The sequence below is a fragment of the Panthera leo genome, chromosome B4 (genome assembly GCF_018350215.1).
Source record: "Panthera leo isolate Ple1 chromosome B4, P.leo_Ple1_pat1.1, whole genome shotgun sequence".
NCBI lineage: Eukaryota > Metazoa > Chordata > Mammalia > Carnivora > Felidae > Panthera > Panthera leo.
Window position 1 is genome coordinate 79,469,845 of NC_056685.1, and position 19,276 is coordinate 79,489,120.

Consider the following 19,276-nt stretch of genomic DNA (forward strand, 5'->3'; position numbering starts at 1 on the left):
AGAATTCTTTTACTATAAATATCAACCATGAGACTCTCCAACCTCTTTCAATCCTTTATGTGTACTTCCACACATTTTTATCACAAATCATTTCATGTAAATATTTCCATACATCTACTTAGCCACAGATTTTCACTTCTATTGAAAAATGAGATATCCCCTGCGTTAATACACCACAATGGAAATGGAAAGACTAGACATCTGGAAGTGCTATGAAATCAAAGAGGAGGATGTAAGATCTGAGTAGAGAAGAATTTTATTATTATTCAACAGGTAAGACCCTCCATGCAGCTATATGCCAAAAACTTCAGAGAATAAACAAGCTGGCAATCACCAAGCAGAATACACATCTCACTGCACCGTTAACAAACTTCTAACCATATCCTAGTTCCACCTTAGTCACATTTCCTCTTGTCACCAATCAGTATGGCAGCCACTATAACCGAAGCCCCACGACTACATGACACTACACAAAGCAAGACACCCAGACAGCATCATGTGCACTGGGGAGCTTTACAGACATAAAACTAAGATCGAGAAGAAGGGAATATGAATCAGGAAGTGAGCCAACAGAGAATTCACAAAGATGACACCACAATGCTTCTTTAGGGCCTATCAGTGGAGGATGCTGAAACTATGATTTTGAGGTCCCAGTTTTCTAGTTCTACCTTTCTGGTTGGTCAAGAATCTGTTTTCTTTCTCATCTTAAAATCATGTCCCTGCTACACAACAGTGGTTGTTTACCTCACAGAGAGTTCATCACATCTCAGCAGCATTCCCAGGCAAATAAAAAACCATTACAGATTAAGGCTCATGCGGCTGCAGAGAGGTCTCTTCATCTGAGTAAGAATTCTTATCTTTTTGTACAGTTGTAGATCCAGCTCTCTCTGGCATAGCAGCCAAATGCCTAGATCAGTAATAACCTGTTGTCAGGACTTACTTAACTGATTGCACTGGGACCATTTGCCAAAAAATTACTGCTTATTCACTCTCTCTCTCTCTTTTTTTCCCCTATGCTAGATGGGTATATTTACATGTACAAGGAGAATAATAAGAAGCCACTTTAGCCTAGTAGTTAAAGAGTGCCAGTCTGGAATCTATCTGGTCACACAAAACATCGTGTGACCTCATCTGAGTTATTCAGTCTCTCTGAGCCTTAGTTTTCTCATCTGTACAATAGGGATATTATATCCTCCTTCAGGGGATCTCTAGGGTTAAATAATATCTATAAAAGCACTTTTTGCACAGTACATAAGAGCTCAGTTAGCTATTGTATACTGCTATTGCTGTTATTATTATTACATTGATAAAGTTAAATAATTTTCTTTGTATTTTGTCCTCTCCCATTCCCCCCATATGATCCTTGGGTGGAATATAATTTTCCGTATCATACAGACACAACATGTCCTCTAAATTGTGTATGTATGTACATGTATACATGTATCTGTTGCTCTGCACTCTGATATTAATCCCCAACATCACGTTATAGAGCCTTCCCTAAGCTAATGTTCACTTTACCACAGAGTCAGTTCAGTTCAACAAGCAGGATAACTAAATTAGCACTGAGGCCAAAGCTGGAAGATTCTCATGTGGAGCCAAACCTAGAAGGTGTAGAGTCACTATTTTTATGAAAAGAGATCTTACCCAATACCAGGAAGTTGGAATTCTAAGTAGATAGGAAACTTGAATCTTAGAACTAGAGAAATCAGGTCACTCTCCTTCCCCCATATTTTATCAATATAAATTTTCCAGAACAGGAAAAGGAGGAAATGTCTCTCTTTCTAGCCAAAGAGATTTAATTAAGTTGCTTCTAGTGTTCATTAGTGTCCTTAAGATTTATACTTCTCAACTATCTTCCAGTAGAAGGAAGCTGAAATAGCCCAAAACAAAACTAAGAAATAAATCTGTTTATCCTTGACATCCTCAAAAGATGCCATGTCTTGGGGCGCCTGGGTGGCTCAGTCGGTTAAGTGTCCGACTTCGGCTCAGGTCACGATCTCGCGGTCTGTGAGTTCGGGCCCCGCGTCGGGCTCTGGGCTGATGGCTCAGAGCCTGGAGCCTGCTTCGGATTCTGTGCCTCCCTCTCTCTCTGCCCCTCCCCCGTTCATGCTCTGTCTCTCTCTGTCTCAAAAATAAATAAACGTTGGGGCGCCTGGGTGGCTCAGTCGGTTAAGCGGCCGACTTCAGCTCAGGTCACGATCTCGCGGTCCGTGAGTTTGAGCCCCGCGTCGGGCTCTGGGCTGATGGCTCGGAGCCTGGAGCCTGCTTCCGATTCTGTGTCTCCCTCTCTCTCTGCTCCTCCCCCGTTCATGCTCTGTCTCTCTCTGTCTCAAAAATAAATAAAAAACGTTAAAAAAAATTAAAAAAAAAAAATAAATAAATAAATAAACGTTTAAAAAAAAAAAAAAAAAGTTGCCATGTCTCCTTTGCTCAAGAACCATTCCACCTAAGCCAGTCCTCATCCACTATCCCTTAACCCAAATAAAACCTTCTCCTCGCTTATGTAGCCAGTACTACATCTATGATTAAACTGATTTATACTAAAGTGCCAATGACAGCTCCCTATCTACTTTTCTAATAACTTATTCGTTATGAATCTTTAACTAATGTAGAAGTATAGAGGATTACTTTTAGACAGGGAGTCTTTCTTATTTACCTTTAAATTGCACTGATTTTCTTTAGTCACATATAAGGCTGCCCATGGGAGCAACGGAAAGGAGACTTTATTGTCCTCAACCTCAAAGGAAAAGGGATCATGGGCTCTACTTCCTCTTGCTTTGCTCAGACCTAACACCGGGACTCTCCAGATACATACAGCCCATTCAATGTTCATCCTATCCTTTTTTGCTCTCAACACATAGAACCAGTAGAACAGTCACTAGGCAAGCCAAATCTTTTAACATCAGAGAGACTCCCAGTAGAGAAGAAAGGCTGCCACTTTCATCTTCCTGGAGAGATTCTCGGGACTTTTAGAGGGACCTTGGAGCTGTGACCTCAAATGTTTAATTTTCTCTCCTCCTTTCCCCAGCTATTCCTAACTGTAGGGTTATCTACCCACAACTATTTTTTTTAAGATTTTTTTAAAAGTAATCTCTACACCCAATGTGGGTCTCGAACTTATAACCCCAAGATCAAGAGTCACACACTCCACCGACTGAGCCAGCCAGGCACCCCTATCTGTTCACAACTTTAAAGAATTAGAGGACTGCATGATTCTAATTACAGGGCATTCTGGAAAAGGCAAAACTACGGAGACAGTAAAAAGATCAGTGGTTACCAAGGGTTGGAGGTAGGAGTGGGGAGGGATGAATACATAGAACACAGGGGATTTTTTTAGGCCAATTAAACTATGCTGTATGATACTGTAATGGTGAGTACATATTATTATACATTTGTCAAAACCCACAGAATGTACAACACAAAGATTAAACTCTAATGCAGATTATGGACTGTAGTTAATATTAATGTATCAACATTGGCTCATCAGTTGTAACGCATGTACCACACTAATACAAGATATGGTAGCGGAGAACTCCAATACTTTCCACCCAATTTTTTGTAAATGTAAATGTAAAACTGATCGAAAGAATAAAGTCTATTTTTTTTTTTTTTTTAAATTAGAGGAGGCACTGCTTAATAATCCCCGCCAGGTACAATGACTACTAACAACCAAGATAAGCTATACAAGAAGAAGGCAAAAAGTAAAAAATGAGACTATGGAGCTTGATGAAACTACAGAGCTTGATCTCAAAATAAACAGGATGATAACTGAAGACAAGGAAAGAGGCTTGAGGAAGTGAGTGAAGGAGAGAGAGAGAGACAACTCTCACATCACTTTTAGTGACTGGTATGCAAAAAACTAAAACAAATGTTTTCTCCCTCAGAGAAAGAGAAGAGAAACCAAGTTTATAAGGGGTACTGAGATACTCGGCAGAAAAATCACCAGCATTAAGCCTCTGGCATACTTACAAGTGTCACCCTGATGCCTCTCCCTGTGGCTAAGAAATCAGAGCTGTCATTGTAACCAAGTCTGCAACCTGTGCTCGCGCCAATCTTTATGGTAAATTGAGGTCTTTTTTCAGGAAAATCAAGGGATAATTGCCCAGTATCAAAAGAAGATATGACCCCTGGGAGGAGAAAGGAGGCGTTCCTTTTGCCACAGGATGATTCTCTCCGGAATAACATAAATGGCTCTTCGAGAGACTATGTCTTTGATAAGCTGAGCTGCAACTCTGACAGCCAATCTGCTGAATGCCGAGCAGAGCACTCAGCTTTCTACAATGACTCAAAGGACACGGCCAGGCTGCAGATTTATTCTGCTGACTTTCCCTGCAGAGCTACTCAAGTTTTTCAAAGGCAAAAAGGAAGAACTCTTTCCTTACACCCAGGGAATTGCAGATTCCTCCTGGGATCTAAAGACAGAACGATGTTTGCTCAAAATCTGACATCATCGATGTGAACAACAAGATTTAAGAGCTGGAATGATGGCTGGCAATTTTAGTCTTTAGAGCAGAAGTTGGTTCAGCTCTTCAATCTGCCGGCAGGATCAGCAGCCACACAGGGCACATGGCGTGCCAGACTGGGAATGGGCTAATTTCAAAATTCATTCTCCTTCTCTCTGTACTTTCACATGACAATTGCAAATAGGCCAGATTCTTACCAAAGCACAGTCTTAGGTGGTATATTTCCCTGCACAAAGAAATTTCAAAGTAAAAACACAAAGGTGCTGTTACAAAGAGATAAACCGCAAAGCTCCCATCTTTTCTCCACAATGTTTACCTCCGTGAAATCTTATCCTTAGCCTGATAATTTTCTGAGGGATTTAAGAAACAAAATATATCCACAATAAACTATTAATAGCAGCATTCCTCCCTCACAATTTGTATGTCACTTCTTCAAGATGAGATTTTAAAAGAGAAAAGCTTTCTATGTATCCTAGTTGAAAGTAACGGCCATGTGCTATGATTTATAGGACAGTCCCTCTATAGTTAAATAGATTCGACCCTCAACAGACAAAAGAAAACTAGGCTTGAGAGTTAAGATAAGCAATTTCTGTGTGAAACCTTTTTTATCTTATGACAAACAAAGATTTTAAAACATTAAAATTTAGAGACAATCAGTTCTATTTTTATTTAAAATATGCATTGCTGTTCTGAGCAAGTACCCTGAAATAGGTACTGGAGCAAGGGTAATAGCAATAGCGAAATATAGCACAGAAATTTATAAGCAGAAAATCAGAATAAGACTTTTTTCCCCAAGAGCAAAATATATAACCCTTCTGACAAAAACAAATGAAAAAAAGGGCAAAAATAAAGGCATTCTGCTTTATAAATAATACTGGCAAACAATAAGCATCTTACATTTTTAGATATAAATTTAGCTAAGTGTTTACTAATACTTGCAACTGTAACCCTTTCAAAGGGGCTTATCATTTGGTTATAAAGACTCAATTAAGATCAAGACTTGGCTCTTCCCTAACTCCAGATGAAGGGGCTTTTCTTGTACTGCAAGTCCCATTGAAAAAGGACATTGTGTTTTAATAGAAGTCACTGGCATATGGTTAAAAAGCTTAAGTTTGTCCGGTTCCATCCTTTGAGCAGAACACTGAGGTTCTCTTTCCTCTCCTATGAAAGAGCTTCCAGACAGCATCTCTTGCACCGTGTTCATAATGCACAATTTATCGGCATTTCGTTTCCTTTTTCTAAATGGCCGGGAGGGAAGAAGAGCTCCACAGCCACCGTGTGTGGTTAGTAATGGCGCTTTTACTTGTCATTGTACAAAGCCTGTTAAATATTTACAACACAGACAGCAATATCTAGTCCTAAACACCCAGTTGTGAGTTTGAATTTTTTTAGAAATAAATCTATGACAAGTTTTCCCCAGCAAAACGCCAGAAGACTTTACTAACAGCTTCAAGAGACCCAGCGGGTCCAGAGGAGCAGTTATAGGCCATCTGGTGATTACTTATTATTATTTATACAGCACTGTAGATGTACACACAGATGTGTTATGAATCCACATACAGAGTAGGCCCTAACAAGGGCTTCAGACAAAATGCGACTGCTGAGCAAGTCAATCTGCATTAAAGAAACACACTAACCAGAAAGAGGGAACACTCTGGCTGTTCTTCAATCTGCCGCATTAGCTGGAAGAGTATTTGATAAAAGAATGATGACTTCTACACGACGATGACAGTATCTTGCAAGTTAACAACCTAGCTATATGTGGTTTTGCAGGGGTGGCAAAAGAGGGACTAACGAAGGACAGGCTCCCAGAGACAGAAGGCAGTTTGTGAAAGAAGGGACTAACAAACAGCCTCTCTCCTGATTTAGGAAGAACGGAGATACAAAGATACTGGATTTTATTTTTTTTCCACCAGGAATGCTCTGAGAACAGCTTCTGGGCTCCCATTCCAAATATTAAGTCATACCCAAGGAAAACAAGAGTGAATAACTGAAAAATTTCATCTTAATTTCCTGGGTATAGCTCTAATTAGGTTCATACAGCCTCTCCCCCACCACCCCCCCCCCCCACCCCCTCGGCAAACTGGAGCAGGGATGCTTTTAATCTACCATGTTCTTAGTAACATAACACTAACTGTAATACGAAAACCTAAAATAATCAACCACACGTTTCTAAGGGCAAGCGTCAAGAGTGCCAGATCTGACGTTAAAAACAGGTTGAATTCCTTGCTCTTAATACATTTATAGTTTTAAAAACCTCAGTCCCAATTTTGTCTACACAATGTAAAATGGTGGTCTACTTCCATCACAAGGCTACATAAAACTGCAGCATAGTCAGAGTGGACTGAAAGTTATTGCAAAATCAACATATTATTACAAAAAACAAGGTTAGCATTTGGCCTAATTGTGTATAATGCAGTGTATTTTCAGCTGCCTGACAGCATGCAGGCACTCTTACCAGATGGGAACTGGATGAATTATTGAATGAAATATGAATTATTAAATAAAAATTTGAATTTTTTTTAAACTCTTGGCAGGGGGTGAGGAAGAAAGGCTTATCTGTCTGCCTGAAATTGCCCTCACCTGTCGAAGCATGTAAATATGGTACGTACCACCATAAATGGGGTTTACCTAACCAGCCACTTCTTTCCTTGTTATTCTCTAATTCAAGATGCTCCCCTAACATAAAGAATTAGTAACCAGCACCAACCCATTTTCCTTCTTTTCTTTTGTGTTAATGCCAGGTAATAGGGAAACATGCCAGAAGGATAGAATTAAAAATCCAGAGTCCCATAGTACCAGTATGGTCCATTTAAAGGGAGGGCTGGGATAACAGAGAAAGTCTCTATAGATTTGTGTTACATAGGCAATAAAACATATACCTTTGTAGTATGCCGGCATTTAACCAATCATAGAAGCTATTTGTTGCCTCATATATTACAAAGCAATAGAGATTTAAGGGATAATGTTCATGGAGGCAGAGGATACGAAGCAATAAACAGCACTGGAGGTTGGTTAAATGCCAAGTGAAGCCAGGACTACAGCACCATAAACATTATTCCTATTATATGACAAGATAAGGAGGTACAAGAAGCTGCCCTCAATCCCACCACAACTAGGGCTCTATTGCTATTCTTGGCCTTAGAAAGGGAAAGCAGGCCCTGGAGGTCTATGAGCTAGTTATGTGTTTCAGGTCGCAGATATGAACAGAACCTCAACCTGTACCTAAATGTCCTCTGGGAGAAGAAAAGATCCGGTAGGACACATCCGTAGGGGAAAAAAAATAACAAGAGCTGATCAGGTCACACTGGACAGAGAAACAATCAAAAGATTTGTCCTTAAAAGGACAGAGTTGATACAGAGTTGGTTATGACAGAAATCTTTCTCAGTGGCTAATAATGGGATGATACTGTGCATTAGAAGTATCTCCTCCGAGGAAATGTGTTCCTGTTCTTAAGGAAATAGACATTCTAAGTAATAAGCTTATATGATCAGCTTCTGCTCAAAGGCTTTGTTATGATAACCAGAAGGGCTACTGAAATCTGTGTAATTTGTACTGCAAAACAGTGTCATGTTCCAGAGAGGGAGGTATGGGAATATGGAATTTGTTGACTTCTAGTAATAAAAACTGGACAAAAAACGTCTAAAAGATAAGTTATCTAACTGCATTTACAAATCCAAGATTACTGTCAAAAACATAGTACAGCTGACCTTCGAACCACACGGGTGTGTGAACTGGGCAGGTCCATTTGATAAACATAGTACAATACTGTAAATTTTTTTCTTCCTTACAATTTCCCTAATAACATTTGCTTTTCTCTGCTTACTCAATTGTGAGAATACAGTATACAGTACATATAACATACAAAATATGAGTTAATCAACCATTTATATTATTGGTAAGGCTTTAGGTCAACAGTAAGCTATTAGTAGTTAAGTTTTTTGGGGGGGTCAAAAGTTGTATGCAGATTTTCAACTCCCCACGGGTGTTCCTAACCCCTGTACTGTTCAAGGGTCAACTGTAATTGTTTCTGCTTGCACATAAAATAAAACAACTTTACAATCCATCTTTAAATAAAAACGTCTCTCAAAGCATCAAAAACTTAAAAGACTGGGGCGCCTGAGTGGCTCAGGTCATGATCTCTCGGTTTGTGGGTTCCAGCCCCGTGCAGAGCCCCACGTCGGGCTCTGTCTGTGCTGACAGCTCAGAGCCTGGAGCCTGCTTTGAGTTCTGTGTCTCCCTCTCTCTCTGCCCCTCCCCCACTCACACTGTTTCTCTCTCTCTCTCTCAAAAATGAATAAACATTAAAAAAAATTAAAAGAAAAAAAACTTAAAAAACTACCTAAATTCGGCACCAAACGAACTTTTATTATTTTAATAACAGAAGCAAAGCCATTTTACGGTCACAATGGTTTTAATTAGATGCTATCTTATAAACATTTCAAAAACCCAAACCACTCAAATTCAACCAACCCTTTGCCACAGGGTATCTGGGGTACTGTTGCCTTAACAACACTAACCCATTCTCTGGAGGCAGCTCTAGTAACTACTCCTGCTACCACATTCCATAGAGAGGTATTAGCAAGAACATTGGTTTCCCTAAGTTCTTCTTCATGAGAGTGATTAGGCCTCAAGAGAAACACGGTCTCAACAGGAGAGCAGAAATGAAAGGGCTCAAAACACCCTCTCATCTGTCTTTTCAGACAAGAATGCAGAGAACACAACCTTCAGCAGCCATCTTTTTTTAAAAAAGTACATGCAGCATATTTAGAATTCAGCTGTGTCACATCAGACTTACTGTTGGGAAGTGGATCATGAACAGAATCCAAAAATAACAGCCATTAAAGACCTAGCAACCAAAACATGTTTACGTATCCATTGAAAGCCCGGTGGTTTTGATTATATGGTAGAGAGCATAATCCACTAGTCTATTTTAGGTAAATTTTCCTTTCACCTTCCCTTAATATTAAGGCATAAGATGATTTCTGAGTTTAGGGCCCATTGGGTAAAGTCCGGGCACAGAACAGATATTGAAATAATGCAAGATTCACATAGTTTTCGTCTGTTGGTTGGTTTTTTAAGGATCAGTCTCTTGAATTGTAATTTGCTTTCATTCCTTCTTCCGCTAAGTGGTATACCGGAGCCACCGATTTTTGAGGCTTCTATGGCAGTAAGTTCCAAACCGTGTCTTGTAAAAATTACCATGGTCCTTATCGCCAGTCCTGGAATTTACATAGCCTTTTTAAAAAATTATTATTCTACCATTTCTGGAATAAAAAATTTGAATCAATGACAGAGGATTATACATAGCTTGAAGGCCTCAAAGGGGCTCCAGGATGAAACCATTTTCAAGGGATATAAGGAAGTTGGATGACAGGCCAAGGGTAGTTCGCTTTCCCAAATTTATCTTCTCTGCCAGATTTCCACTATTTCATATAATAGAAAGCAATCACAGTAAAATGAGTCTTGCAGAGATCCTAGAGTTAAATTTTACTTAGATATTGGGAGAAACTTGGAAGAAGACTAAATATAACTAAAGAACTACAATTTTACCTAACCATAAAGTTCTGACATGCAAAGGAGTTACCTTCATAGACTTAAGCCGGAGTTTTCTATGCTTTTCTATGAAACAAGTACCTTGAATCCAAAAGAAGATACTCATCTCCCTGAGTACCATATCCACTAAAGGGAAAAAAAGCCTTTGGGACTTATACTAGAGGTTATAATGAGTCCTAACAACCAAAATACCAGCAGACAGTTCAGAAATGGGAGGAAGAATAGGGGAAGGAAAAGGCTTATGATAAACAGTACCCAACAATACAAAAGGAACCAAAGTAAAAAGTCCTACTGTTTTTACCACCTCTAGTCCAAAAAATGCAAAACAAAAAGAAACAAACAAACAAACACAAAACCGTCTGGGATCTCACAAATTTCAGTGAAAACTACTCTTTTCTGATAGACAGTCTGAAGAAACCTATTTAAACCTTTCTTCTTCCGAGAGCTTAAGAGATGATTTTCCATTTTAATTTCTTTAAGTCCTTGTCTAGGTGGTTTTCAGCATACAACATATAAGAGGGGCACTGAGTAGCTTAAGCCATGAACAAAGAAAAATAAATGTAAGTATGAGAAAAATAACTCTTTTCACCAAAAATGCAGATTTTTAAAGGGAGATAAGTGAAAAGGGTCCCAGGTATCAATTATGGAAATCACAGTAACTACTGCTATCAACACATCCACACACAAAAATCTGGAGGGATCAAGTTCAGATATATATTCTAATACAGCTGTTTGAAAATGGAAACAAATTTATCCTAATTTCTCAGGTGGCTTCTATTGTAAAAGAATAAAACATAAATCACACGGGGAAAACATCCAACCAACAATAAAGTTGAAAACTCTGACAAGGAAGGAAATATACCCTATGATGCTGAATACTTCAGAATATAATGGCTTTTTTAGTCTTCTCTGAAATTTTCAGCATTTACTGGAATGTGGAATCATCCTTCTGCCCATTCCTTGTCACCACCCCCATCTCATTCACCTCTCAAATTCCAATTCCTAGGAATCTCTGGAACTTAACTCTCTCTTTTTGTCTAAGTATTTACAATGTTTAATAGAACTAGTCTGCAATCTCACATACCACCAGTAAGTGTCACTGGGCAGTCACATGGCATATTCCTAACTGAACAGAAATTCAACCTTCAGGTTCCATAAAATCAATTCATGAAGGCAGATAAAACTTTCTTTGTATTCCTTTCTTCATCCTTTGTGGAACATGGCAGTAGGGAAGGGTCTAGGAAGAAGAGTTAAGAAGGTGCAAAATGGGGAAGAAGAAAAAAAAAGGTAACTTCAACAAAATTACTTTATTAAAAAAGCATATAATGAAAAATATCTGACACAAAATGTACACATATGCAAATAATAACATGGCAGCTGACGAACAGCACAAGGCATTTCATGGCATAAAAGAGGGAAAATGGCTAAGAAATCTTGTAGTTCATATATCTGCTGCGACATCTCAGGTTCTACACTGGATTTGCCTTCCCTACATAGACAGATATCTGCCTTAGCTACCAGCAATGATTTTCTGGATCAACAGTCCAAAGAAACTTTTTTTTTTCTTATTTAAAAAATCCAACAGATTCCAGCAAATTGTGGTTCACAATGAATGGGTATATTCTCGGCTGCCTATTCTAAATATGTTAAGCAGACTTTTATATCCATTGAAGGTTGAGGAAAAGATATTTCTAAACTTGTTTTGTATTTAGATGGATAGCTTTATAAAGGAGGAGAGAGCAACATGTATTCCCCAACACTGTGTGTCGGGAAACAAACACCAGTAGAATAACAATATGAAAGAGAGCAAGGCAGATTTCATTACGGTAGAGTGCCTACACTTCCTCATAACATGGATTTACACACTGCAAATCCTCTGATCTGATTACCTCCAGTGATCACGTAAAATACCGGCTTTAAACTCTTTGCCTTAGTGATAAAACAGCCACTTTGATTCACAACGAGACATTCACAATAAAGTATATTGTAAACGTACCTGTCCACAGCCCGGGGCATTGCACACAAACGGTCTGTCGTCTCCCATATTTCATATAGCAGAGCGGAGCTGAGGAGGGGGAGGCAGGGGGAAAAGTTATGTTAAATACGCTGGAGTTAAAAAAAAAAAAAAAAAGTGCTTCAAAAATATCAAGCCTAGAAACAGGTGCTCCAAGAATGCTGTCTATCAAAGCTATAAACACAGGCTACTTTGGGGAGACCCATTAGACAGGTGGCATATGATCTACCGCGCCTCAACTGAAACTTTTAATTAGAAAAATTTAGACCTCAATAGTCAAGGAATTTCAGACCTTTTGCTAGATTTTCCCTCTTTCTGCTACAGTATATAACACACTCCTCCAGTCTACTGAATTACAACCAGTGCAGTTCCCTATGTCAATAAATCCACAGAACATTCGATGCGGAAGCCATATTTCTGAACTAGAGAAGACCAAAATTTGTCATTTAATTAATTAAGGGATTATAGGAGGGGTGCTCCATTTTACAGGGCTATAATCTGGCTCCCTGGTGTATAAACTACGAGACTGTTGGCAAGGGCCGTTTATCCCAGATTATTGCCAAAGAAAACAAAGCACCCATCCTATTGGGCTACACGGGAAATGATTTTCATTAATAAAAAAATAAAAATAAAAACCTTCTCTCCCCACTGGGAGCCTCCTTCTCCCCCCACCAATCGTCTGTGGCAAATGGAGAAATATCGGTGCCCTTCCCCCTCTAATTCTATTTATGGCTAGGTTTTTAAAAGCAGCAATAAAACAAATGTCGACTCTTTGGGGGTTTACTGGGTGAATATGTTCCGGCTGTTTGTGCTGCTCTCGGCCAGAGTTCTTGGGCTGCTCTGTTGCAGCCAACAGATGTGCGCTGCTGCAGGGGATAAAAGAAATGGCACTAAAAGGCATCACCATCCATCCTCTCTATTTCTCTGAAGAATTTAACAGGGCTTACACTGTTGTTGTTTTTTAATTATTGAGGCTAAACTCTTGAAATGTTGATAGACATTCCTTGTCAAAGAACAATAATTCCAATATGAATGTGTTGGGAAAATTTCTCATTTCCCAACCAGGAATAAAAATAGAGGTGGAGGTAGATAAGGATGAGAAATGCAAATCCTAGGGAAAATATTCCTAAAAGATAAACAGTGTTTTGAAGGGGTGGGGGGAAGGGCATAAAAACAGTCTTCATAGAATAAACTCCTAAAGGACATTTTTGAACATCCTTCTACAAGAAAGAAAGGGGTATAAAAGAATATTAACAAGGGAAGATGAAAGAGGAAGAAGAAGAATTTGAATATGCCTAGAAACAACTTCAGAACTGTAACCAAAATCAAAAGGTCAGAGTTAACCTCACTCAGGTCTGCATTAAAATAAAATGTTAAAATGCTGGACTGAATTTGGTAATCAGAAAAGCATGTTTAAAACTCAGAGGGTAGCTAGGTAACATCTCTTCTATTCTCTTAAGACTCACTCTGGGGTTGGAAACCAGTATTTCTGGTAGTCTGATCAGTAATTCCACAACTAATCAGTGTTCAAAATTGTGGGGTGCCCCATAAAATTGAACGGGCTTCTTAGTCATCTTTCAGGGTGATAGGAACAGGGTCTAACTATGAAGGAAACTGATGCTGCAGCATTGCTGTAATGGAAGGGCGCCTGTATGTACATAGGTGTACACAGATTTATATCACATTTAGCCAGGATAAATTGCTTCAATAAATTCTGTTCCTAGGAGAAGCCAGCTCGAGCTGATGATTGGGTACTGGGAAAATGAGAGCTTTATTCTTCTTCACACAGCCCCAGGACAAGGGGGCTTTCTGGTTTGTTTGTTTTAAATACGTGATGAGTTTTTTAGCACTTTCTGGAACTATGACATAGTGCAAAAAATAAATACAAGTAAATAAAAGTAAATAAATACAAAGACCAAGGCCACTAGGACTGAAAATTCAGAACATTTCTGGAAAGCAATTCATCTCTCGAAAAATTCCTAACTGCTGTGCTGGAGATAATTCCACTTCCTACTCCCCAAACCTGCTTTCCTGATATAATCACAAAATGAGAATTTTATTTCAACAAGGTCCTCTAACAGATTTTCAACCAGGACTAAAACTACAAGGGCTAGAGCAGACATAACATAAGGAATCAGGCAGGATTCCTTCCTTTTACCTTGGTTCTGTTATTTGAGGCTAAATGTTCTGTCTTCTACCTAGAAGAGGAAAAGGGTGCTTGCTGGCTGAGGATTAGGGCAGCACTGGCACAGAGAGGGATTAAATACACTCTGGAACAATTTCCCTCAAACCACAAAATTCAAAATTTAACTTGGTTTTCTTGGTTTTGTACAATCACATCACAATATATGGCTTCCAAATTTTATTTAACTGCATCCTTACTAGGAATAGAAATGCAATATCATGACTTTCTAAAAGAAAACAAAAGGCAAAACCAAGTTGGGGGAAAAGTATTAAATGTAACAGAAGCAAGCATTTTCATGGCTCTTTAAATACTGAAATCTGACAGTCACTAACTGGGATTTCCTGCTTCCTTCCCACTTTACTAGCTTTTGTTTTGCCATTTTCACCAAAAGGAAGATCACAATGGGAGGAAGAAGGCCCTCTTTCCTAAGTACCCACAATTATTCTTAAATCATTCCTCCGTCTCTTGCTCTTTTTCATTTCCATCATTCTTGCTTTTTCACTTCAAAGTGATTTGTCTTTTTAAAGAATATTTAGCAACAACAATAATGATCTGTTCTCCCACTTAAAATTCTAGGGGCACCTGGGTGGCTCAGTCAGTTGAGCGTCCAACTTTGGCTCAGGTCATGATCTTACAGTTCACGGGTTTGAGCCCCATGTAAGGCTCTGTGCTGACAGCTCAGAGCCTGGAGCCTGTTTCGGATTCTGTGTCTCCCCTCTCTCTCTGCTCCTCCCCCACTTGTGCTCTCCCTCTCAAAAATAATAAACATTAAAAATAAATCCCGGGGCGCCTGGGTGGCTCAGTCGGTTGAGCGTCTGACTTCGGCTCAGGTCATGATCTCACAGCTTGTGAGTTCGAGCCCCACGTCGGGCTCTGTGCTGACAGCTCGGAGCCTGGAGGCTGCTTCAGATTCTGTGCCTCCCTCTCTCTCCGCCCCAACCCACTTGCATTCTGTCTCTGTCTCTCTCAAAAATAAATAAACATTAAAAAAAAAGTAAAAAAAAAAAATCCTGTTTACATCTTTTTAATTCCCAATCTGCTGCATCAATTGCTACATATAGAGAATGTGTTGCTTATTTCTATTTGATACTTAAAACAAATCTCACACATGAGAGAGGTCAAACTGATGCCTTCTCAAAAACAAAACCAACACATTTCTATAGTATAAACAGACTGAGACAAAGGTGAAATCTTGAATAATAATGCTGCCATTCACTAGAATGTAACTCACGGCCCATTTGTAACTGTACAACTTGACAAGTAGATCACTTGTCTGGGCACGACACTCAAGTCTGCTGTCTTCTCCATGATCTATTCCTCAGGATGAAACTCAAGCATTTTATAGAACTAGCCAACAAATGAAAGGCAAAGCATACATATATTGAGAGATACTTCCAAGGGGAAGTGAGATGCTTTCAGAGGAGATCGTAGAACAGGAAAACAAAGATGCTGAAAAAGGCTATCCTAGAGGCCAAGTCTGCAGAGAAAAAGGCTCATGTACTAGACTCACCAGAATGCATAAATGATAAAAATTACTATTTATTCAAAAGACAGAAAGTTATCTGAATGCTAGGAGAGAAGTGAAGAAAATCCAAGGTTCAGACACTGATTTTTATTAACTGGGATAATTTCATAAAATCTGTTACATAGTTTTGACAGAACCAGAAGTATATCCTAAAATGGTCAATGTGCAAATAAGAAAACTGATTCCTTATGTGTACACACACACAGGTATATCTACACACAGGTATATCTATCCTTTTTTCTTCTGTTTCAACAGAATGAGGATGGAATCTGTCACCGAGGACTACAAAGTCAGTTCTCTGGACCCAGGTGTAATATGATTATTTCTTTAGTAACCAATTGCTGTTCATAAAATGGCCCAATTTTTGTAAGGAATAAAAGCCATATATGAACACACCCAAGGCCCTGTTCTTAGTTCCTAATAACAAAAAGCAGATACTACTAAGTATATAAAATGAGAAGAACATATTAATATCAAAAAACATTAATATTAAAGATTCATGAAAATCTAGAAAGGGTTCAGACTAGCTATCATTCATTCATTCAAAATGTATTACTTAGGAACTACTAAGTGCCAGGCAAAGTGGACATAAAAAGACAGAGGCACCTGGGTGAGTCAGTCAGTTGAGCACCCAACTTTGGCCCTGGTCCTGATCTCGCAGATGGTGTGTTCACACCCCACATTGGGCTGACTGCTGTCAGCACAGAGCCCACTTCGGATCCTCTATGCCCCTCTCTCTGCCCCTCCTCTGTTTGCACTCTCTCTCTCTCTCTGTCTCTCAAAAATAAATACACATTTTTTTTGAAAAAGACAATAATCCTTTGCAAAAAAAAAAAAAGAAGAAGAAGAAAGAAAAGAATCTTTCACTCATCTGTGTCAAAGAAAAACTACAGCCGAACAGTAGTTAAAGCAGTAAAAAACAGATTTTATTCAGAACTATTGTAATAGGGGGAAAGAGACCTCAGTGCAGAACTGGGCTCTGTTCTAAATACATCATGGACAAGTGGAAATTTACAGCCAACGACCACAGTAGGGGTTAATGGATAGAAAATTACTAAAAGGAAATATCAGGACAAAGGGGGATTCTGGCTAAACCGACCTAGTAAGATTTTCTTTTAACGTTAATTTATTTTTGAGAGAGTGGGGGAGGGGCAGAGAGGGGGCCAGGGGATATGAAGTGGGCTTTGTGATGACAGCAAAGAGCCCGATGTGGGGCTCAAACTCATGAACCAGTGAGATCATGACCTGAGCCGAAGTCGGATGCTTAACCAACTGAATCACCTAGGCATCCCCAAATTCTTGCTAAAGATGGGCTAGAATGATCACATATAACCTGGGGGATTGAGAAAGATGGAAAACCTGATCAGATGTGAGGGTAATCAGATATCGAAGGCGGGGGGGGGGGGGTGGTTCTTGCTAAAACTGTATCTTACAAGAAAGTACACAGGTAGGCCTACAAGAAGTTTCTCAAACCTAACTAAAATTTGGTCAAAGAATCTTTGTCAACTGGCATAAGAGATGCCACGTAAGTGGTAAGAATGATGGCTTAATTTAAAGTTCAATTAGTCAGATTGATCAGTATATATATTAAATCCCTTGCTATTTCTCTTATTCTTTGTGGTCATTTGTCAAGTTCCTTTGCTAGCCAATTCCAGAGTATAGACAAGAGCACACAAAAGAGGGATTAAAACTCTTGGTAAAAGGGGCACCTGGGTGGCCCAGTTGGTTAACCGTCCAACTCTTGATTTCAGCTCAGGTCGGCTCAAGTCATGATCTCATGGTCTGTGAGACTGAGCCCCGTGTTGGGCTCTGTGCTGACAGCTCGGAGCCTTCATAGGATTCTGTTTCTTCCTCTCTCTCTGCCCTTCTCCCACTTGCGTGTGCACTCTCTCTCTAAATAAACATTAAAAAAAAAATAAAGACTAAAGTCTAATGACATATTTTAAGTATATACTTTACAGCTACTTTGTGCCTAAGGTACTTGATGTGACTTAGTACAACCAACTAACTCTATGCTTTCCTTATCATCCAAATAACATAGAGGAGGCTCCATAGTTTTTGGTTAGAACTTTAAGAAATTGGGAGAAGGAAGCTATTTGTCAAATTAACCCTTCACTGGCCCTTGAAAACAAAACCTAGGCTAGAGCTGTTAAGATATATTTTCAAGTATAAAAGAATGCAGTAGAAAGGGCATCGTCATATAAGACTTTTGGGAGTACATACTTGAACAATCGTTCTGGAAAGCCATCTGGCAATATTTATATTAAGTGTCTTAAAATGTTTTATATTCTTTGAACAAATCATTCTTTCAGGACTTTATTCTGAGGTTAAAGCCCAAAACATGGATCACTTATGTATTAAAATGTTCATCATAGTTCTATTTGTAACAACAAAAAAGGAACGGAAATTAAACATTTAAGAAGAATGGATAAATATAAATTAAGATATTGCCTTACAAAAGACTATATTTAAGTTGTTAAGAATAACGTTTCTGAAAGCTATCTAATGACATGAGAAAATGCTATACATTCTGTGGGGGGAAAAAAGCAGGCTATCAAATTGCATATGTGGGGCACCTGGGTGGCTCAGTCAGTTGGGGGCCCGACTCATGCTCAGGGCATGCTGCATCGGGCTCTCTGCTGTCAGCAAGGAGCCTTCTTCTGCCCCTCTGTACCCCTCCCCCGCTTATGCTCGCTCCCTCTCTCTCTCTCTCAAAAAGAAAATAAACATTTTAATTTAATTTTTTAAAAAAATTTTAATAAAAATAAATAAAATTGCATATGCACCATAATTCCAAATCTACAAAAAAAGAAAACAAAATAGGGACGATGCCTGGCTGGCTCAGTCAATAGAACAAGTGACTCTGAGACTCTTGATCTTGGGTTCATGAGTTCAAGCCCTACATTGGGTGTAGAGCCTACTGAAAAAAAAAAAGCAAAAAATAATAATAATAATAATAATAAGCATAAAAAAGATAAGGGAATTAGCATCAAATGTTAATAATGATTATCTCTGGGTAATGGTATTCCAGGTGATTTTGTCTTCTTCTTTGTACCTTCAGAATTTTCCAAAGTCTACAATGATCACAGATTGCTTTTAATAAAAATACAGAATATGATGTAAGCTAATAAAAAAAAAAATGCTGATCTGCATGACTGAAAAAAAACAAAACATGTCTAATGAGTTTCAAAAAGGCCCACATCTGCTAGACTATTCCAAAGCACTAAACAGCATACTTACAAATCATATAAGGTTGTTCGTTCTCTACTACAAAGCAACAGAACCAACTGACAAATTAACAAGTTCAAAATGGACTACCAAAAAATCTTTCTAAAATTATAAACTAACAGCTCATATAGAAATAGACACAGTGGAAATTTAAACATAACGATACACAGGGTAATCAAGCAGTTCAAGATAGTTCCTCCTTTGTTACCTTCAAGGACTCATTTTCAGAATCCTATGAATGCTCCCTAACAACTAGTATTACTTATATTAAACATTCAGAAATGGCCCCATCCATTCATCATAA

General features: G+C 38.8%; 1 protein-coding gene across 9 annotated transcripts in view; it reads right to left on the bottom strand.

Annotated features, from left to right (window-relative positions):
• The window catches only part of LOC122224621 (cyclic AMP-dependent transcription factor ATF-7), a 90,174-nt gene that overhangs the window by 58,790 nt on the left and 12,108 nt on the right, over nt 1–19,276 (bottom strand). For 6 of the 9 annotated variants that reach the window (XR_006204868.1, XR_006204869.1, XM_042946691.1 and 3 more), the window contains exon 2: nt 12,017–12,085. Coding sequence is in view for 6 of the 9 variants with exons in the window: in XM_042946691.1 (XP_042802625.1) it covers nt 12,017–12,064 (48 nt within the window). In the remaining 3 variants the exon portion in view is untranslated. Of the gene's footprint in view, nt 1–11,104; nt 11,258–12,016; nt 12,086–17,453; nt 17,476–19,276 lie in introns of those variants that run through there. The other 3 variants (XM_042946690.1, XM_042946692.1, XM_042946693.1) reach the window with 3 other exon arrangements.